This window comes from Seriola aureovittata, chromosome 9 (assembly GCF_021018895.1).
Source record: "Seriola aureovittata isolate HTS-2021-v1 ecotype China chromosome 9, ASM2101889v1, whole genome shotgun sequence".
Lineage (NCBI taxonomy): Eukaryota > Metazoa > Chordata > Actinopteri > Carangiformes > Carangidae > Seriola > Seriola aureovittata.
In genome coordinates this window covers 3,062,418-3,084,683 of record NC_079372.1, presented here as the reverse complement: position 1 = coordinate 3,084,683, position 22,266 = coordinate 3,062,418, and the positions used below count along the sequence as shown (strand labels likewise).

Sequence of the window (22,266 nt, the reverse complement as noted above, 5' to 3'; positions counted from 1 at the left end):
TATAAACACATTGTAAGAGTTCACTGTCGCATCTGGACACCAAGAGGTAAATGTTTTAGTTGCATAAATGTAGACCTGTGTTGGTGGATCAGGTTGCTCAGTGGATGCCATCTTCCTATTCCTCGTTTGTTTGAGAGGCTGCTCGAGTGAACTACACTCGATTGCTTCTCCTGAAGAGTAACGAAGGTCTATATTCACAAAATGTCACTACTTATTAACTACACTGAACTTATGCACTGAACACAGCGCAGTCCACATGCAAGCTCAATCAGGAATTTACCTGGAGCCCCTTGTGCTTACAAGTAACAAGCAAGCACAACATCAACTGAACTGGTAAAAGTCTTTACAATAATAATACAATAATAATAAAAACAATAAACTTAACACAAACATAAACAGAATTAGTAAAACTATATTGATTAATTAATGTTTCAGATAACATTGTGCTCCAGGGCTACATTTTCATACACAAATTAAGTCCAAACAACAGAAACTACATTTCAGAGGAAAATGTTGTACTTTGTAGTCCAGCACATTTATCAGACATCTAGTTACTTTTCATATGACAATTTAAAAAAAAACACAAATAATATGTTTATAAAACACAGTGCATTGTTTAGATTTGAAAAAGATAAGAAAATTCCCCTCTAAACTTCTGATAGGATCTATTGAGGCCCAGAGAGGTTTTACACTCCTATTTCACAAAAAAAGCATGCATTTTAATTCGTATGAATTATATGGGGAAAAAACGTCAAATTTGTGTATTAAAAATTCGTTCTTCTTTCTTCTCCCGTTTATCATCTCATTACTCATGGTACTCTGGTCATCCTTTGCATGGCCTGCCTGACCCCTAGGCATGGGGACCATTGGACTGATATGTTTGAAATACTAGCTACACCTATACACAACAGTAAAATGCTGCTTACACACTGATGCCACATTGTATTGTATTAACAATTATATTATTATAATTGTTGATTATTATGATCTAGTTATTTAGTTCTTATAACATATCAGCCACAGGGATCATTCTGTAGAGAGAGTACATTTAATTATATTTAGCTGAGAATACCTCTGTACTTTTGCTTAAGTAGAATTGGAATATGGGACTTTTACTTGGAATGTAAAGAGTGTTTTACATTGTCATATTGGTACTTTCAAGTAAAGCAGCACTTCTACCACTGAATAGAAGAGAGACTCCTAACAATCAGGGGTCTCTGAGATCCTGGGGCCCTCGGGCACTCGTCCACTTTGTCCTTTCGACAGCCCTGCTGTCATAAGTTCATAATGGTATATTCATTTTCATAGTCATCTTCAAGTGACACATTAAAAGTAGTAAAAGTAGATATTAAAGACCATAAAGACTTGTGAGAAAATTATGTCTGTAGGTTGACAGATGCTTTTCAAGTGAGACCATTTGGAGTCACATCAGTGTTATTGCATCTTAAAAATCTTCCTTAAGCTTCATTTGAATTTACTAACTAACTTAGTGCTAACTATCTAGCTAGTTAGTTATTTGGAAACACAAACTGTAGATTACTATTGCAAGTCGTGCTATTTTGTTGTCCCTTTGCCGCTTTTTCTCATCTTAGTCTTCTAACATACAAAACTACATATCCCAGAATCCGTTGCGCCAAAGCAGCGGTTCCGTGTTCGAATCTGCCAGAGCTGAGATAGTGGTCGGGAACTGCTGTCGGTATTTGTCAGTGTAAAGATAAGAGAAAGAAGAGAAATACGTTTGTCTAAATAACGCATAGAATGACGGACAGGAAACCGTGTAAGGTGTGTAATTTCACACGACAGAAATCATATGGGTTGGTAGTTCCCTCCCTGGATGAGCTGAAGATAAAAGGTGAGTAGTCAGATTGGCTACAACTTGTAAACGTGTGGATGTATTATGTATGTTCAGGATAAAAGTCAGAGAAATCCGACAATAAAGTGAAATGCAGTCTCATGTAGTCGTATATTTTAGTATTTTAACATCGGTGTGTGTCCTAATAAAGCTGTAGTTGTAGGCTATAATGTGAAACTGAAACACAGTCATTAGGATGTACATGCGGTGATCTTCAGCACCAATATGATTTTGCTTCACACTTTGAGCTTACTTATGTCTTGATTGCTAACGCGCTGTGCAGCAACATTTTCATCGTGTCCAAACATGAAGTCAGATAAGACCTGCCCCCTGTCCTGCTCATTCCTAAAATACTAGTCAGAAGGCGTTGCCCAGATCACTGCACTTTTCAAGGTGTCTGCCCAGTAGAGGTGTAGATACAGCTTTTCTGTTAGATTGAAGCAGTGGTGGTCTTCTAGGACTATGACTACAGGTTTGTGTCATCATTCTCAACCATCCAACATGTTGGAAATATAGATTTTTGATCCTGCTGAAGTCTTGGTCAGTGGTCATCACACAATTCCTGGTGTCATTTGAAAAACTTCCATTAGTAAATTCATATTTTTAACCTCAGTGTAAATCAAATGTGTTGTTACAGGTGTTTAATGAATAATGCACCTTCCCTTTAAAGCAGTTTCAGACAGAATATGAATAACATAAATACAGTAAAATACAAAGAATGCAGGCATTTTTAGTCTGGTGGTGATTAAAACAACCAAAGTGGTTGTGCAGTTGTGCAGAACCATGAAATCACTGCAGGTTTCATTAGTATTCTGTGATTCTGCTCTTCTTGATGCTTTACATGTGAATTAAAAAAAAATACAGTCATTACATAAAAGATTCACTGAGGGACACAAACAAATGTTCAAGAGGCAAACCCACCAACCACACAAGTGAAATATGGATTTATTAAAGTATACATAACTGTAAAAGGAAAGCCTGTGGTTAGAGTGGCAGAGGGCCGGAGCAGCACAGCCACTCAATAGCAGTGTAGTGGATGAGAAATAAGAACAGCTGTGATGAAAGAGGAGGTGACAGCTTAAATGGACATAACTTATTTGAAGTGCAGAAGTCATTGGTCTTTGCTGATGATCTGGTGGTGTGGCATTCATATACGATACAATACGATGTAAAGTCTGTCATTTCTCTTTTCTTCCCACAGGGTGTGAGTTCCTTGGGTTCAGCCCCAGTGACCAGGTCACAGTGGTCCTAGAGGATGATGGGACGATAGTAGAGGATCAGGCCTACTTTTTATGTTTACCCTTAAACACAAAGTTCATGCTGTTGCATGAAAAAGAGTCATGGTCTCCAGTTCGCAGGCGTAAGTAGGTTTACTTCTGTCTGCAGTGATTCTCATCATTTAACAGTGAAATGCCCAGCCTTGTGTTTTGGTACTCATTAACTTTTCATTATAGTTGATGGTGGCACAGCCTGGATGGCCAGGGAGTCTGTGCTGCTGGAGGCTGATGTTGTGGACACTTCCAGTGCTGTGGCACCCTGGTGGGACCTGGCCCAGCAGCTAAAACAGGACCTGGCCAGCATCATTCTCATGTCTGAGGCAGAGTTACAGGTACCAACATTATTCCTCTATTTCACCAACAGTGTGCTGTCATGCTTGAAACAGCGTGCACAGGTAAGAAAACAATAAGGAAATAGTATTACTTGAATTCCACTTTCCCCTGTTTTCACCATCAGCTTTTTAATATTTTTTCCATTTAAAGGCTATTTAGCTAATGGCTATATGTATATATACTATTCTATAGTTTTCCTACTGTCAACAAATGGAAAGACTAAACACTGCAACTGTTAATTTTTACTTCTTTTGTTCCATTATTTTTAGTTGCTGTGACTTTGAAGCACAACACACACAGCAACAACACAGACATAGTCGCCTAAATGTTAACAGTATAATATTGCTTTAAGTACAGTTTTATCACCTGCTGTTGCAGACCTTAGTGGATGCCCCGTGCTCCGAACTAGCCTCTGCTCTGGGCTTCCAAGAGAAGAAGGCTGAGGACCTTCAGGAGACACTGCAGAGGGTTTTGGACCGAAGAGAGGAAGAGAGGCAGTCCAAGGAGTTGCTCCAGCTCTACCTCAAAGCTGTGGAGAAAGAGGACAGACAGCAGGAAGAGCCAAGTCAGCCCAGCCAGGGAGGTATGGCTGTGTCATTATGTGGAAACGGTTATCCTAAATAAAGGTCTGGGACATTTTATTCTTGACTTGCACTCTAAAGAGGTTTCATAGTTTATACTGTGGTTTTCTGACACAATATAAAATATGTGATAAGTTGCTACTCCTTGGTTAGAAAGGTATTTTAGTTTTTGTATGTCAGTGTCAGTCAGACCAAAGAGAGGATCTGACAGCAAAAGTCATAGACATATCACTTTTGGATTATTGCCTCTGCAAATCTATGACAGCGTCTGTCTCTCTCTAACAGCTTGCTGATGACATAAAAGTGCTATGTAAGAGAGTTAAATTAGGTTAATATAAAATTGATTTTTTTGTATAGAATATTTGCTGTAAAAACAATATAAATCTGTGGGTTTTAAATGCCAGAGGTGCTTGTATATCTTCCTCTGTCCTAAAAAAACAATTTCAAATGAATAGCTGTGATCAATAAGCCTGAGTACAACATTCAACTAAATAATCAATATAATGCCATGATTGTGTAGCCCTGCAGGAAGGTAATGACCCATAAACTGCTTGTTCTTTGTCTGCAACAAAACCTGAATCAGCATGCAGGACTGGCACAAGACTTCTTCATAAATATCTTTTTATGTATTTTTATTTAATAACTAATCACACTATTTGTATTCAGTAGATCATCATTTTAATACATACATATTCATATACACCCCTGAGCTTTTGTATGTGCAAATGAGAAAGCATATTGTCGCCACGATGCTAGAAATACATGTGGTGAAATCAGCTGTATATTAGTATATTGATATTAGTTTTAACATGTTGTTCGTCTTATACATTTCACTTCCAACATTTACTGACAAAACTGGTATCAGTGTATTCCCTCTGCCGGTTTATAGTATTTACAGTAGATGGCGCATAAGGGAAGATGTGTGCTTGTGCATTTTGGTCACTAGGTGGAACCGTTGTCCCTGCTGTATTATCCCACCTCTTCAGTGATTTACTAGAACTATACCCTTTTATACAACAAATGATCCTGAGACAGAACCTGTTTCAATGTGTCAGGGGCTGGAGACATGGATATGCCGGATGGCGTGGAAGTGGACTCTGCATCCGGATTCATGCCCAGGACGCTGATGGTCTTGAAAGGAAAAACAAGCCCAGAGACCAGGCTCTCCACTGAAGATCTGCAGGTACTCCACTGAAGCTGATACGATAGATTTCAGACGGAGCTGAGAAACCAAGCTGCCAACAATGTCCCAACAATGTAGGGTTAGGGTTCATCATATTCCTGTAACATTGCTTCTGACACTTCTGGCTTATGTTTATCACACCCTATCCAGTCTAATAAGCAGCTATAAAAAGATTATGCAGTTACCTAAAACTGCAAGTCCTGACACAACACATCCATATACTTTAATAGTGATAAACTGGTGTTGTATGATTTACTTTAGCTAAAAAATACTCAAATCAACTCCTAACTGACACGTTGTCAACAAAAACTGAACATTATAATCTTCACAAAGGATAGGATTTATTACAGGGTGTGACTGAATTGCATATGTGTGCCCAGAAATGATAAATCAGTATAAAATCTAACTTCCTCACATTTTCTAGTGCTTGAAATGAAGGCTCTTCCATGTTTCTTTAGATGGTCGTGACCAGAGGGGTTGAAGCTATGGAGCAGGTGCTGGGCTGGGACAGAACGAGGACGTCAGCGCTGCTGCAGGCCTGCGAAACCGAGCTGACCAGACGTCTCCAGCAGGTTCAGGCCTTGCAGTCCATCAGGAGCAACACACAGCTGAACAGCAGCCAGCAGGAGGGCAAAGAAACACCAGCCCAAGACAGCAACTAGGCTGATTCTTCACCTGAGCAGAGACTGATAAGAATTCACACTACCTGCCTCAGGGCCAGTAGAATGGGATTTAACCTGTGTTACTGATAATACCCATAATGCTGGAATCCATGAATGCTAATGATGTTGATGTTTGCATCATTTTTGTAAAACTTGCAAACCACTCGAATGCTTTTGCCTCAAGAGGAAGCAAAGTGATTTGCACAAGTCATGTTTATCAAAAACATATTGGCATTAACCACTGGCCTCGACTGGTTCCTAATTTTGATTGAGCGCCATGCTGTGAAAATAAACACAGTTAAATATAAACATATCCATGTGAAAACTTAAGGCAATAGTTTGACATTTTGGGAAGTTATTTTTCCTGCTGACAGTAAGGCTCGGGACACACTGCCTGTGTTATATGTGCATGACGGTCGCGGAACATCTTGGTTTTCATTTCGGCGCCCATGTTAACAGATTAGAGCTCGAGCCTCGCGGCTGCCGCGCATCATCTACAGTTTTGGCGTCTCGCCTATTTTTCCCATGTGATGCAAGTTTTCCCAGAAAAAATAGAAAGGGAAAGATTTGTTCATATTGACATATTGACATTATACCAGCAGCATTACATTAAACTGACACCTTCCACTATAGTTTCATTGTCTAGACTGAATCTGGATATGACACAGACATGAAAAAAAGATCAATATTATATTTTTTAACCATTTTAGTAATTGCATGTGGAGACAGTGGAGGCCACATGTGTTATATCGTCATAGCAGAAACCCAATGTAGGCTTTAATTATATTATGTCAATAATTTAAGAGGTGAAGGGCGGTAGATTTCCAGTTCGTTCTCTCTTACTCTCTGTGAGTGTGTGTGTGCATCTTTACAAAAGTGTTTGTTAGTGAGGTTTATAAGGAAAAGGACACGCTGGAGGTGTGGATACACACGAGCGTGCGAGCCACAGTAGCTGTCACGCACACGCAACACAAGCAGTGTGTCCCGGGCGTTAGATGAGAAGATCAACACCACTCTCATGTCTGTCTGTTCAATATGAAGCTGGAGGCAGCAGACAGCCGCCCTAGCTTAGCATAAAAAGTAGAAACTGGGAAAAAGCCTCACTGGTTCTTTTAACACAATCCATCTACAGTCTCAGCAAGAAAGTGTATTTCCCCTTATGTGGAACTATTGTTTCGAGGTTTTATATAAACTGTTACTGTTGACTCAGCTTCGCAGTATTATTGTTTACATTGTGTTCCTGCTTAAACATTGACAACTAAGACAAATTATGCACTCCTTTTTTAACAACCTTTGACTAACTACAGATAGGAAATATATCTATCCAGAGAAACCCTGTCAATCTCGAGTAGAGTAACAAAATATTTTGTGTGCTGTACATGTGCCATCATTGAAATGTGATTTACATATTAAATACAGGGGATGGGATGTTTAGAGTAGCAGTGCACTCTTATTTCAATCAGCTGGCAACATGGCTGGTCTTGTGCCTTCCCCAGTGACCGCTGCAAAAAGACACTATTATGCTATGTTCCCACTACGGTCCCGTAGGTCTACCTTTTCTCCAATCGGTTTTAAAGTCTACGAGTTCAGCAATTTTCCAACTTAAGATCACAAACGCGTTTTGAGAACAGGCATTTTGCACCACAGCCTTCATGTATGTGCTACTTGGTGTGAAATGTCATCATTCACTGACCTGTAACCATTAGCGGAGTCTGCACACGGAAGAATGAATAGTAGAAAATGCCATAAAACGATGAGTATGAACTCCTCGCACAAGACACAATACCAAAGTAACTTGCACAGCACCACATTAGAATGACAGGCAGTGCTGACAGAGACTGTGAGCAGGATCATACTGAGAGTGGCGTTTTCTCTGAGATATGTGCAAATGCTGACATCGAGCAAATATATTTGTGTAAAAGCTAATTTGAATGGGTCACACAGACTTAATTTATTATTCCTACAATAGAGTAAGACAAGATAAGATGTGTGTCACATACACGCAAGCCTCACTGAGCACATTATGGCTGGCATTGTGGGTAAGAATAACAAAGCTTCTTCTTTGAATTGCGCAGAACCAATATTTCTGGACGAGTGCTCTTTAAGAGTTTCAATTATACACCATTGTGAAAGTTATGTACCAGTCTAGTGGCTGTGTGATATGTGACGGCGTGGACGACATGTGCGGGGTCTGTGTGACTCATAGGTTATGTAGAAGATAGCCTTTGTCATGCCTGTCATCTCATCACCTGTCTCTTGAACAATGAACACAAAATGATGGTGGATTTGAATTTGCGTTAAGGATTCATCTTTTCGTGCTGCGGTGAGATTTGAGATGTCATTACCGGTTTGTACTTTACAATTACATGTATCAGAGAAAAGTGGAGGACTCATATAGATATCTCATAGGCAGTTTCTTTAAAAAGTAAAGTGCTGTTTTATACTAAACCCCGTTTGAACCGTACTGTAAGCTCTCCAACACATTCACATTTTGTATTTAAACAGGTACGACAATTGTTACACAGAGAAGCTGTATGTGACTGTACAGTATGTGATTTAAGGTACCTTTTATACACATGTTGAATGGTGCTAGGAGGGTTTTTCTAAAATAAACCAGCCCTCAAACTTAGGGCATTTTTCTCAAAGGTAAACTTTACATGTGTTTATTTTGGGTGTAAACTCATACAGTATCTAAGTGCATAAAAACGAGCATTTAGCACAATCTGTTTTCTTCACTCGAAAGCTGAGCATGGTGTAGTGACACACAGCATCAGTTCTGAGCTCAAAGCTAGATGCTCTTCTTTGTGAAAGTAAATCTAAATACCCAGAAGTACTCACTACTGAAAGGTCTACCATGATAAGAAATATTAACACTGACAAAAACACCTCCTTTACATGTCTTTTTTTCCCACCTTACATTACAGTACCTTCATGCCCAAGATACAGTGCTGTCAACAAAATAGTGAAGGGCGTATTAGCTATAAGCCTGTTGGCTGCATGCTGCTGAGCGATATTTTCCAACAGTCGCCTAATGGGTTTCATGGTGTGCGTAATTCCTGTGGAATTGGCTCCAACAAGGCCGAACAGTAAGAAGTGAGCGCACTACGGGAGCAGTTGATTCTGCTATCATGTGTCACACCGTCTTGCTGGATTAGATTATGAGTTAACAGTGCTCGGCTAACAACTGCAGGTTTGCTCTGTAAGCACCCAACTGCCCTGAGGACTGTCTGGACATTTCATGCTGGAAACAAGCCTTATCCCACGTGGTCGGATGACTTTCAGAGAGCACATGTCCACTGTGGACCCACGGATTCTGTTTGGAGCTGCAAATGCCAAGGGGATATATGGGTCAGTACCTCGCTTTGCCAAGTTGTGGTGGCCTTCAAACTACAAAGTATGTAGCAGCATAACAGTTCAGTCAAAGTGAACAACATACTGATGTTCATTGTACAGTCACAGGACATAAGTGTTGGCCCTGTGTGATTCCAAGGGTCAATAAGAAAAAAAAAAAAATCACACCCTGGAGTGACAGGAACAGTAAAAACAAATCAACACAAGTAAATTTCTTTCTCACATCAGGCTTGTTCTTTTGCCCCACTTGTGGGACACTGATGGAGAAGTGTCAAATGAGAGGCAATTTCATGGGATTGAAGAACCCTATAATGACTGTTTTGATAGAGGAGTAGATCCGGGATTGCTCAGAACAAGCTGAATTATGTATGAAGGTTAAATGACGAGCATTCACCGCGTCTTAGACGAGACCGACTCACATCCAGAATACTTTAAACTGAATTCATTTATTGTATCTGCCATTAAAATGCACCTCAGTCTTCAGCTGGACCAGAGCAGAATAATTGTTTGCATTGCGTGAAATTTGGAGGGTATCTTTGTAGCACAGTTGTCATAATGTCATAACAAGGATTCATTAAGATAATGTCACATCAGTCTTAAGTCAAAGTGAGGGATTCTGCCTTTGTACTGGTGTACTTGATCTTCCATCCCTTGTTTTTCCCGCTAGCATCAGATCTGAATCTAACATGCACTCGGTAACTCCCTGTGTCAATGCGGGCGGGTGCAGTTGATCCACAGAAGGGTCCGTACTCTTGTCCAGCTGTTGATATCTGGAAAAAGAGGAACACCAAATAAGGAACAGGGATGTTGATTCATTAAATGCCTGACTGATTGATGTCCAGCCAAACTTAAATATGCAGGAGGCCGCATGGCCAAACAGTATATCACCCAAGGAGGACAAGTCAGTGATAGACTACCTCCACAAGCATGAGGAGGAATACATTGCTTATTCATCATCTCTCTCGCGCGTGTGTGTGTGTGTGTGTGTGTGTGGGGTAGGTTCTGAACTCACACGACTAACCTTCAACATATCGTACGGACAGGGGACGTCTGGGTGTCCCTCTATGTCGAAAGGTTCCAGGAAGTCCAGGATTATTCTGTAGCCCTCCGACAGAGATATAGTGTGATTACACTGACTCATGGGCGGGTAGGGTTTTGGGTAACCCGAACTGGTCAGAACCCCCGATGGCGAGGTCAACACCTGGCTGTGGCATGGCACTGTGAGCAGGAGGACTCACACACTCATTGAAATGTCTATTAAAAGTGGTCATTTTGGGGCACATTCCAAAAATGTCATCCACTCTTCACTGCTCAAATCTTTGCATCTCATGCATGTTAATTTGAAAAATGATAAAGTGTTATGATCCACCTGCAACTGCTTTATGAGTTACACGGTCGTGGCTATGAAAAAGCCGTTTGATTAGAAGAAGATTTTTCTTTTTTTCATGTCAATTGAGACATTTCCTGGCACCATAAATGATGGGATTCATTTAGGTTTGCATTATTGCCCCGGCGAGTGTGCAGATGTTGTTACAGACAAAAACAAATGAGTATTGCAAAGAGGCTGAGTTGCTGTAATTCATATAATTAGTACAATCTGTAGGCAGATAATCATTTTTTTTCCTATTCATTGCGTGATTTGTTTTGTCACCCTTTTCCTCTGGCAAAGAATAATAATTTAAGGCACATCAACTGGTAATTGTGATAAATTACCCAGTGTCAGTACACTATTAACAGTGCACACAGGTATCAATTTTTAATGTCATTTTGAAGTTGCTTTTCCCTTAGGAATCGACAGTAATTAACCTTGCTTTACACCAGCTGGCAAAGATCAACTACTTTATGCATCAGTGTGCCTTCTCGGTCTGAAATTAGTCAGCGCAGGCCAAGCCATGATGGAGTGAAATCCAATCTAGGACACTATCAACTGTGTGCCCAGTGTGAAATGTCGGAAAATTGCTTTTTGAAAATTTGTTCTGCAGTGCTGTGAAATATTGAGATCATTTTGAAATACAAATGGCTTTTTCTTACAATAATTAGGCGTAGCTACAAGTTTGCGACACAGTAATGTGATCTCATTTTCATCCACCCTTCTCGAAAAGTCTCAAACGAGCGACATTTTGTATGTTGATCGTTTTTATTAACACCTTAATGCCACATCGACTAACTGTGCCGACTGAAAGATTTGGCCATTATAGTTATACTATCAACAAATGTGGTGGAATTAAAATATGTTGTGCTTCAAACAGAGCTCAATGCAAACTAATGAACATTTGCTTTATTGCCATCGATATCTGCCGTGCTGTGTCTGGTAGTGAGGAGCTGAACACTGTATTTACTCTGCACTGCACGCTATCTTCACAGAGATGAATATACAGTCGAACGCTGTGTGCTGAGCTCTTAACACTAAACCTCATTTCACAGGTTTTGACTGGCTGTGACTGAGCTCAGTTGAGCTCGTCTCTTGAGCTCTGGTCTGCGTTGCTCTTACCTGTGCAGGATCTGTTGTTGTCATGCAGAAAGTATCCCTGTCTGCATGTGCAGTAATATCCACCGATGTAATTGTGGCAAAAGTGATCACACGCTCTCTCCCCGCCCACCTTGGACAGACATTCATTGATGTCTGTGAGAGAGACAGAGACAGAGAGGTTGAAGAGTGAAACACTACAAAATAAATATGCATTTTTTTTTCCATTCATGAGCATACTTAAATACCTGATTTTTGGCTTTTACAAGTGAAGCAGACACTAAATGAATCTAGCTCTTTGCTCACACAGAATTGTGCCATCAACTGGCTGAAACAAAGCGATGACCAGATGTTGAAATGAACTAGGAGTGATCGTTAAATCCAATTAAAAGTATTAATTGCATGAAAACGGAAATTGCAGACAGGCCTTTTTTTTTTTGTTTGCTTTAGGGCCATCAGCAGCAGAATACAAAAAGGAAGATTCAAAAAAAAAAAAAGGGGTCTGTAATGAAAATGTAAGGATGCCAAGACAATAAAAAGGTATTTGCTGAACTGCTTCGGATGGCCGACACAAGTTCCTTGGAATAACTCATGTTGCACTTTATCCCTGCTGTGTGCCATTGTGTTGTTATTGTTATACTTCTATTTTGCTTATAGCCTTTCTTCTTTTTTTTTCTAAATTTGAATTAATATTTTAAAACATTACTGTGCATACTTGTGATATAAACCTGCTATTATTTCTCTCGAAACTACCATCAAACTCGGTGTAATTACAGCCACCAAAAACGTATCTGCCTTCTGGCAACAAATGTCACTATTCTGCATCACCTTCTGAGGTGTAAAATGCTTGGAAGCCGGTGAATCGGCCCTCGTTAGAGTAGTCACTCCTAAAGACCACTGACATGAGGTTCCCGGCTGATAGGATGACGGTGTTCCCGGGGGTGCTTTCGTAGTTCTTCTTTTCCTCACCGCAGAACCGCAACGTTTCTTTTCCCTCTGCCAAAACCTGGTTTGACAAGGTCAGAAGCCTTTTAGTACAGATTCCCAGCGCAGGTAATGGGAGTTGGGAGTTTCTCCAGCATTATTTACCTGGATGTAGTCGTATTCACACCGGTGGGAGGGTTCCACGCTGAAATGGGTGAAGTAGAGTTTGACCCTGTGGCCGTCTGAGACAGTGATGTTCCACACTATGTGCTGGTTGTCGGGGTATGGCTGGGGGAAGTCGGGGGAGGTGAAGCTGCCATGTAACCCTGTCATTTCCACACTCAGCGAGACATGGAGGAGGGAAAACAGGACAAGTACGCAGCAGCCACTGGGCAACATTAGGTGTGATGGCAGCAGTTTAAAGGATTATTTTGCACAAATAAATGCTAAGTGACACTCACCTGGTCATGCTGGCTTCACAGTCCCCAGATATATTGTGTGTTTTGGAATGGCTCGCTCACTGATCTGAGGGTAAATGAACCCAGCTGTCCTGGCTGGCCGACATTTAGGCAAACAAAGTGAGACAGGCACATGATCAGTTTGTCATCGTTTCCCCACCTCCCTCAGTCGCAGAGATCTATCAAACTGATGAATGTCAGAATCAGTTATATTCATTCTTACTCTTAAAGTCTCTCTCTGATTGTTTTATCACCTCAGAAGCAGTTTTGTCTTAAAATTCATCGCATCCAACAAAAGACATGAAGGAAGACTGACAGCACATCGCTCGGTTGTCCGAATCATCAAAAACCACCCAAAAGTTTCTCAGTCTTAATCTTCGCATTGAAATATCTGAAGCATAAAAATGAAGATATATTCATAAAAATGAAGATCACCTGTCGTCTCGTATCACTCATCTGTGTCCTTCGAAAAGGCGTTTAGACAGTGACGCTGATCAGACCAGACTCTAATTATTTCAGATCCTGCTTGATTGCTGAGTTGTGAGGCTGTTAAATAAAAGCCCCACAAAAATAAATACACAACACCCACAACATTTACCAGCCCAGACCTTTTGTTTGCACCTAATCACTGTATGAGGGATGAAAACAGTCAGAGGTATATCAGCAGAGGATGAAACCAGATTGCTTCCTTTGATTGGTTGTTTTTATTTCTTTATTTCTTTATTTTTACATGTCTGTTACATGTCTTCACTGTGCCAAATGCTGTCAGGTCAGACTTTATTGTACAGGCTTTTATAATGAGCGAATTGAGAATGCACGCTGTCTGTTTTGATGGAATACGGATATTGACGTTATTCAGAACTGATGGGGCCTTTCAACTCGCAACAGTTTGTACAATAAGTAAGCATATAATAACCAACCCCAATTTTCCCTAATGCTGAAGCACTAATGGCTAGTATTGAAGTGAATTACAATAATTATCCACATAAACATCAGTGTTAATTTCCCTTTGCAAATGACCTCTCTGATGGTACTCTTTTTAAATGGTGCCATAACCTTTTCCTTTTTCGCCTGACTGTGAGCTGGCCGGATGCGGAGCCACACTGTCTGTGCTGACAGCAGATGTTCTCCTCTTGGATGTCACCCAGCCGCCACTCAGGCTCTGATGCTCCGGCAAAAATCACTCCCCCCCCCCGAATATAAACAAATGCCTTCATAAAGAAAAACAAAAACAAAACACAAAGAACAATCGATAATGATTGTGGCGTTTATGCTTCATGCATCATTCAGGTCTCATTTCCGCCGGCTCTGGGAGTGTAAATTCATTTTTAGGCTTGTGGGTTTTCATTTCCGAAGAACTCTGTGGGATCCTGAAGGTGAAAATAGAAAAAGATCCTGGGCTTCTTACACTTGGGCTTATACCCACCAAGGAGCTGCATCACCACTCATAACCCCATCAACCCCCTGACAACTTATTTCTTTTTGGCCCCAAATGTGTTTTGCATTCTGGACTCAAAAATATCCCACACAGTATATCTCTTTGGTCCCGAGAGAGCGACAGACTGATCTAACCTTTCAGCCACCTCTCCTTGATTTACCGTACCTGTAGAACAAGTGCGCAAGGACTTGTGGGATAAACACAGCATTGATTTTAAGGTGAAATGTAAAACCTTTAATTATTTGTTTATTTGTTTATTTTAGCACAGTTAAACTACAAAACACTTCAAATTCACTGTTCTTGCTGATAAGACACAAGATACTTTGATATGACTTTGCATTAAGATGTAATAATCCAAGAAATGAGTGTTTATTGACATAATTACACATTGAAGTAAGTGGTTAAGTGGCTGTTTAAAAATGAAAATTTAATTATTCACCCTTATTTTGAATGCACTTCTGTGTGAAGTATCTTCAATATAGAACAACAAACAAAAACATGAGTAGGCCACTTCTGTCCAGTCTGTTGTTGAGGAAGACACTAATATATTATATATAATATACTCATTCTAATACATTCATTTTAATAAGGCATTAACACAGGCTGAAACCTTTGTTCAGAGTCAGATAATAATTTCAAAGCCCAATCTACAGCAGTATGTTTAGTTTCTGTAGGTTTTCTTTAATGTGGAATATTTGCTCATGTTTGTGAAGTACAGCATTTTTTATATGACGGATCATGAAACCTTATTTTTTTAATCACAGCATTATCTCGTCCAGAGGATTCGGTTATTACCTACTGATTACCCAAACTATACTGTAGTATGATACAAAAAGACTAAACACTGAACATGTAGATATTGTCAAGTTGTGTTTCCCTTGCTGAAAGCACTGTTTTGAGGTCTGCCTTTGCTGAGGGTGACACTGCTTTTCTAAATGTCATTCCGGCGATTGGCACTGCTACTAATGTACTGCTTGTTTGTTTTATTGACTTGACAGATTTTTTCTTTTTAGGGTGGGGGTCATCTGCACTGCAACGTGCTCTGAAATATAAAAAGTAACAGCATCCCTCTGAAATGCTTGCGGCTACTGACACCGGCACCTTTTCCATCTTTTTCCAGTGCACGCTCTTTTGTAGCTGCTCAGCTTTATAACCTTTTTCCCAGCGTGAGGTCATACCTTTCACACCCTTAGTTCATACCTCAAGGTGCAAAAAAAAACCCTTTCGTTTATTGCAGTGGCTGGCTGCGGACTCGAGGAAGGATTCAATAATATGGATGGAAATGAAAGCGAGAATAACACAATTAATACATCAGAGCATACGTTCGACTTGTGAATGCTCAGCAAATGTTTGAGGTGCTTGAAGTAAAGAATAAAATGCAAGAAATCAAACATAAGAAAAGAACGATAACATTTCTTTGATATTGAGCAGCTCGCTTTCTGCATTTGAATAAGTCTGTCTTGAGGTTGAGCGGCAGAGAGACAGACTGACTGAAGCGATGATGTCATCTGAAGACAAAACCTGGAGCAGCTCTGTAGACTGCGAATAATGGAACAGCTGCTGACACCATTACAGCAGTCGAAGTGGTTTTACTGGGATTTGATTTTTTTTTTTTTTTTTCACAGCATAGAGGCCCTTCATTTGAATAATACTCATTTGGTTGGACATAATGCCTCGAACAAAGTTTCACTAATTCACTGTCAAAGGACTGACTCCAATTGTCACCTGTTGACGTCACCCATTCAAAGCTAATCACTCTATTTTCCTGCTATAGAGAGCTGAAGTTCTCTATTTGTAGACATCTGCTTTTCTGCTCAAAAGCAACTGAGGAATGTGTGGTGGATTTTCCCTTTAAGGACGTTTATCAACCAGAGAAGAAGACTTTTAGCAGACGTGAAAGAGCCTTAACTGAAATTTGTTTGCCAGTTTTAACTTGATCTGATAAGATTTTTTATGCAACATCGAGGACTTTGCATTTGTAACTATAATGACCAGAAAAACTGAATATGAAAAGCTACATGTAGATACATCCTGTGTTAACTGCACGGCTTCTAGGTGACCGAAATCAAGCAGATCAAACATCCCATCCAATAAAGCACAAAACACTTTCATTATAAAGGCTTCGGGACCCATTTAAATATTGGGACAAGGGTTGTACATGTGCGTCATGAATAAAGCCCATTTGCGAGATACTGACTGAACTCGATCGTGTGTTTGTGTGCATGTACCGCAGATAATTCGCTCACACACAGAGCTGAGCATGCACTCCAAACGTGCGTGGACGGACACAAGGCACAGGCCGTTTTGATTTCAGCATGATCAAATCTTGAACGTCCATGTGCACAGGACAGACGCTGTCCTCGGAGCATTGCTTCACCTGCTTGCTGTTCCATGCAGTAATGAAGTGCTTCCTTATATGAAGTCAGCCAGTCATTAACTAAGGAATAGGCCACTTGAGATCAATTCAAACCGCAGCGAGTCTTTGTATCTGGAGAGTCAACCGAAGGGGGAAGAGTTTCTGTCATGGTTTTTTTTTTTTTTTTCTCATTCTGCACAATTTCCAGATCTTTCTGCTGGTTATGTGGCGACCTCTACAAGCTGTAAGCACAGCTTTGCCCTGATTCAGTGTGTCTTTGAACAATTTGTGCTAGAAACAAATTATACTCCCAGACATGCTAGTACACTTTGTGAGTATATTTACCCTCACTATGTCATCCTTTTGCCATCTTCATCCTCACTCTCATCCTCTTTCTCCTCTCCACCGGCTGCAATCACAGCAGTCTCAACCACCCACATGCTGTAAACTGTAATTAAGGACTTGAATAAGTGGGGATGTGTCACTTGAGCTCAACACAGAGGAACAATGTGGAGTTAATCCACTGTAATTTGCTCGTCCACTGCAGTTATGCAGAAACGATAAGAGTTTCTGCTTCCACAGCACACTACCTGCTGCAAATAACAGACGGTTTAAAAGCAGCACAGGCCAAGATGTCTCTCAGAGTCAGATAATCATTCACTCATCAGTGTCTGAGTTCAAGTCGGTGCGGAACATCACAGAATTGAGAAAACAGGTCTTACATTGACGTTGCTGCTCTGGCTGTTCCGGGGTCTCACTCTGTTTTCAAACCCCCAAACAGTTGCCTCGCCCTGAGCCTCGTGGCCAGACGTTCACCAGCTAAAGAAACACAATTGATTGAATGCCGTCAATATATATTAACATTGTTCTTTGTTCTGAGCGGAGCAGCAGGTTTGGTTAATGTTTCCATTAGCACCGCCATTGTTCTTGCTCATTCAGCGTGGGTGCAGAGAAAACAGTTAATGGCCTGAAAACAAAAACACACCTGGAAATGCTTCATAGTAATTTCTTGATAAAGACTCCAATTCTCTGAATGCATTTTATCCACCAACAGCTGTCTTTAGGGGTGATTACAGAGAAATGACGTATGTAAAAATGTGACTTAAGGAATGTATATACATGCAAATGAATGGAGAAAAAAAATGCTATGGGTGCTGTCATCTTGGGCATAATCCGTGATTAAGAGAAAGGAAGAATCAGACAGAATGATCTGATGGGGTGATATTCAATTTGAGAAATACAAAACTTTCCAGCTTATTTAAATCAATGATTTATATCTGAGTGCCATATTGGAAAATTAGGAAGTAAAATTTTTTGTTCTAAAAAATAGTTCCACTTGGCTAAATTACTTTTTTGTCATGCACGTATACTGTGTATAAGTAACATAGTTTATTGCCATTCTCATTATAATATTATAGGTTATTGTTTTGCACCTTGTTGATTGTTTTTTGTTTTTCATTTTCGTTGTTTGTCATTGGGGTTTTTCTTTTTGTTTCTCTCAATGTGTACAGTGTGTCTTGTACTGATTGTGTGTTCTTTTTTGTGTATTTTGTGTGTTTTTAATGTCTACTCTATGTGCCATTTAATTTGCCCCGTGAACAAATAAAGTTTCTTGGATGGACTTTTTAAAGTTGACGGACTACAGCTTTTAAACATTTTTTCAATCATCTTCAAAAACCAACAGAAATATATCAACAAAGGTTTCTATTGTTTCATGTGAGGAACGTTGTATAACTGCATATCGTTGTAGCAGAGCCTTTGTGCATTTACTACAAAGTGTCCCAAATGCAAACATTCAATGTATGATTCATTATTTATGCTGGCTTCCTACATCCTCTGATGCTAATGATCAAGAATGGCTGCTGATGAATTGATGTTGAGCCTTTATGTGCTAGATTTCATTCCTGACGTCAAGCCCATTACTACATTCAATTTGGCCTGGCCTGGCTCTTTTTCACAGATAACAAATATGGTCATTTCCTTGCTAATTCAAACAGGCCCCAGCTTTAGCATTTCAGTGGACTGCCATAAGGCAGTAAAGCAGTCAGTGACGTTGGTGCGAGGAAACAATGATGAGAAATGGCACACAGGTGCTGCTCTCGCCCCTGAATCCTTTCCTTCATTATGATGCCTCACCACCACATTGCTTTCCCTTCATTATGTTTCAAATAGATCTCTTGCGCAACACTACTGAATTACAATTTAAGGCCAAAAGAGAATTTTTAGCTTAAAAAAAAATAAAATAAAAAATAACACTTGGTCATCCAGCATGGCTTTCATAAGTCAGAAAATGACTCACCTCTTTGAAATTCTTGGTACGCCTGCAAGTAATCAGCAGTGAGCATTTCTTTCAATAACATTATACAATAATGAGCCAAAACATTATGATCACCCACGCGTCACATGCTGCTGCTCCTCTGCTCCGATTCACTGGGGCATGGACCCTACAATACCTGTGAAGGTGCCCAGTAGCATCTGGCACCAAGACATTAGCAGCAGATCCGAGTTGCGAGGTGATGCTGCCGGACATCAGACTTGTTCCGGCAGATCATCTACGACACTATATAGTCTATTTGTGGTTTGTCCCTCCTCAGACCTCTGATGACCAGGAGCGCTCCACACGCCGACACAGTCATCAGGCCCTTACCAAAGATACATCCACTCATCAGCAACACACCCGTATCACTGATATGAAATTATATAATAGCGCTGACAGGCCATGACTCAATAACTCCAGCACGGATATTAATGGGGGGTTATTTCTTGTATAATTGATTGAACATTTTCGGGTCTGTTAGGCTTGAGAAAAATGATGGTCAGCCTGAACATTAAACATGGATTTCCAATATGAATAATGGCTCGACTCCGGTCGGCAGCGGTGAGGACTTCACATGCCATTAATAAACGAAAACCATCACTGTCACCCATAATGCTGCAGTGACATTTAGGATCTTGGTGGCTGACATCGTGCGTGTGTGAGTGAGTGAGTGTGTGTGTGTGTGTGTGTGTGTGTGTACAGCAACCAGACCATTTGACATAAAGGGATTTCGTGTTGTTAGAGCAACTGCAATCAGGTGTATTGCCATCCCACAAGGACCCAATTGTCCTGAAAATAGTCATAAGCAGCACTACACACTGGGAGAAAATAACATTATTTGAGATCCTCATCTGGTGCTGTGGCAACAAGTCTATTACAGGTGCAAAGGCTAAGCCAAACAAGGACAGCTAATCACAGGAGTGTGCCTCTTGTGATTAAAGACTTATATTGTACACATCACACAGAACACTGCAGTGCTTTAACAAGGCGGTCAATATCATCTTGTGATTCTTTCTTCTCTCCCTGCAGCCCTATTCTTTGAATGACACTATCAACACAAGTGGCTCCTGGTCATGAGTCTGACGTTCAGTGTAAAAGCCAAACTAATGAACTGTGACGGTAACTCCCACTGCTTCATCATGATGGATCACATTTACTCTGATGGAAGTTTAGTGACTATAACACAGCAACACTTTTTTTTATTGAAAATTATAGATAGAGGCTATATGGCTGCATATGACTTGAGTGCTAAAGATGCTTTTCTTTCTTCAAGAACAGTTTGTGTTTTATATCCAATCAGCTTCCCTCATCATTACAATCAACTTTGATAGTTTTCCAACCACTGTGACTCCAAGGGGAATTGGTCTTGGAGCTCACAGCCCGCTGAAGGATTCGAAGATTGTTCTCCGCAACCTTGAGACATGCAGACACAGATAATTTGCTTGGACAACACATTCTCACAGAAGGAGTCAAATCAGATGAACTGATGAGATTAGTTGTCGGTGTAGAGAATCATTAAGTTGGTCAACGAAGCGCAAAACAATTAATCTTTGCATGTTTTGCATTGTCAGCGGAAAGACAACCCCTGCACCTACCTGCACCACAATGCCTCCGCTCCTCTGCTTTCACATTACTCCTCTGCCTTGTTGCTTAACTTTGCTAAAATTCAATGGTTTTGTGTGAAATATTTGTATGCACCACTAGAGGCAACTCTTGGCAAGTAAAGGAATCAAGTTTGATGGTGAACTCTCAACGTTTCTTCTAGACTGCTAATATTGGCTATTGGATAACATTGGCTATGTAGCAATAACAAAAACCTGCTAGCTCCTTTAACTTGTTAGACCTTTAACCATTCACTTGAATTTTTCAATCAGACTAACAACAGGTTCCTTGATTTTCTGAAAGAGTCCCATCTAATTTTGTGTGGATGTAACATTTCTTCAGCCACATACCAGACATTTGGCCAGTAGTGTAGTTAGAGAGATGGCCTGGGCTTCATGCCTATCCTTCACTCTACCTGACTTAACCACCCCAAATAGTATGCTGTGAAGGGCAGGGGGAAGCTCCCTATGAAAAGCCTTAGCAAAAAAAATCTAATAAACTACCAAAAAGAAATTGAATTCCTTGATCTTTTAAACATTTCACACAGAGTTGTGGAGTATCTTTGAATAGTTTTTGTAATCCAGTGGGAGAGAAGTGAAGTGCACATCTTTGAAGTGTACGGATGTGAACATTTTCAGTGCAGGTTCTCCACACTTGGTCTTTAAATTCTACCAGTCTTCCCTAAATGTATATATGGTCAAATTGCCAAGAGACTATCCAAAGCAGCACCACCATTGCTTGTACAGTGGGACATGAGCCCTTAAAAGTTTTTCAATTGCAGAAAGCTGAAGAAATATCAAGTTGGGAGCTGAAATGTCTGCTGCAGTTGCTGGAAAGAGGTGAGGTGATCATTAATGTAGAAATCTCTAAGAGAGATGATACCCTTCTCCCTCCCTGTTGCGAGGACTGTCCTGTCCTCAGGACCTGGTTCAAACACATGATTGGAGTATGTTGTGTGCAGTGAGGAAGAAAATATACATTTTGGTCTGTCTGCATACAGTGCCCTCTTCCTTTATCTCGCTAAATTCCTCACTATCTTACAATACCTTTACCTTTCTAACTGATACAGTCTGGGGGGTCCCACCCGCCCCCCTGGTAAGTTGACCCTAGATATTACACTGTAAGGCCTCTAGATGAAAATAACACTCTTTTGATCCATTTGTCATCCTGTCAGACCACATGTCTGTAACCCTTGGTCAACTGTATTTACACACTGTATTTACATACAGTTGACCGTCCCCTTTTCCTCAAGTGTATAACTGTCCCCCTGCCCTTCACTCATGGTCAGTCTATTGCCTCAGACCTGCTCTGTGTGATCAGGCTCACCATATTCTGGAATAACAGTTAACTCACACCACTACAGCAAAGTTGGAACTAAGGACTTGAGTGACTTCTCTTCGACGGCAGGTGACCTGGGACACCTGAGAACAAACATTTAAGGAGTTTTGGATAATGGGGTTATTTC

General features: G+C 40.5%; 3 protein-coding genes across 6 annotated transcripts in view; 1 reads left to right on the top strand and 2 right to left on the bottom strand.

The window, feature by feature from the left end:
* Positions 1 to 204, bottom strand: part of pex14 (peroxisomal biogenesis factor 14) — a 45,303-nt gene extending 45,099 nt beyond the window's left edge. For all 3 annotated transcript variants that reach the window (XM_056384163.1, XM_056384164.1, XM_056384165.1), the window contains exon 1: positions 76 to 204. In XM_056384163.1, the coding sequence (XP_056240138.1) occupies positions 76 to 111 (36 nt within the window). In that variant the 5' untranslated portion in view covers positions 112 to 204. The remainder of the gene's footprint in view (positions 1 to 75) is intronic.
* Positions 205 to 1,657: 1,453 nt separating this feature from the next.
* dffa (DNA fragmentation factor, alpha polypeptide) lies at positions 1,658 to 8,533 on the top strand. Its single transcript, XM_056384166.1, has 6 exons — positions 1,658 to 1,852; positions 3,054 to 3,212; positions 3,307 to 3,461; positions 3,841 to 4,045; positions 5,099 to 5,226; positions 5,685 to 8,533. The coding sequence occupies exons 1-6, from the start codon at positions 1,759 to 1,761 to the stop codon at positions 5,886 to 5,888; spliced, it is 945 nt and encodes a 314-aa protein (XP_056240141.1). The 5' UTR covers positions 1,658 to 1,758; the 3' UTR covers positions 5,889 to 8,533.
* A 1,133-nt stretch (positions 8,534 to 9,666) lies between these two features.
* On the bottom strand, positions 9,667 to 13,201 carry masp2 (MBL associated serine protease 2). Of its 2 annotated transcripts, XM_056384169.1 has the most exons (6): positions 13,092 to 13,201; positions 12,796 to 13,018; positions 12,535 to 12,712; positions 11,731 to 11,862; positions 10,261 to 10,457; positions 9,667 to 10,009 (listed from the first exon to the last, which is right to left on the bottom strand). In XM_056384169.1, the coding sequence occupies exons 1-6, from the start codon at positions 13,097 to 13,099 to the stop codon at positions 9,836 to 9,838; spliced, it is 912 nt and encodes a 303-aa protein (XP_056240144.1). In that variant the 5' UTR covers positions 13,100 to 13,201; the 3' UTR covers positions 9,667 to 9,835. The 2 variants fall into 2 exon arrangements, with proteins under 2 accessions (XP_056240144.1, XP_056240142.1); XM_056384167.1 differs by lacking the exon at positions 13,092 to 13,201 and having other exon boundaries at positions 12,796 to 13,077.
* Positions 13,202 to 22,266: the final 9,065 nt, after the last annotated feature.

Bases quoted from the DNA above. Each gene is read 5' to 3' on its own strand.
- dffa (XM_056384166.1), top strand. From the start codon at position 1,759: ATGACGGACAGGAAACCGTGTAAGGTGTGTAATTTCACACGACAGAAA. The intron at 3,213-3,306 runs GTAAGTAGGTTT...TTTTCATTATAG, and splicing joins ATGGTCTCCAGTTCGCAGGC to TTGATGGTGGCACAGCCTGG. The intron at 4,046-5,098 runs GTATGGCTGTGT...TCAATGTGTCAG, and splicing joins AAGTCAGCCCAGCCAGGGAG to GGGCTGGAGACATGGATATG.
- masp2 (XM_056384167.1), bottom strand. From the start codon at position 13,029: ATGTTGCCCAGTGGCTGCTGCGTACTTGTCCTGTTTTCCCTCCTCCAT. The intron at 11,863-12,534 runs GTGATGCAGAAT...TCTCTCTCACAG, and splicing joins AGCATTTTACACCTCAGAAG to ACATCAATGAATGTCTGTCC. The intron at 10,010-10,260 runs GTTAGTCGTGTG...CTCTTTTTCCAG, and splicing joins GTCCGTACGATATGTTGAAG to ATATCAACAGCTGGACAAGA.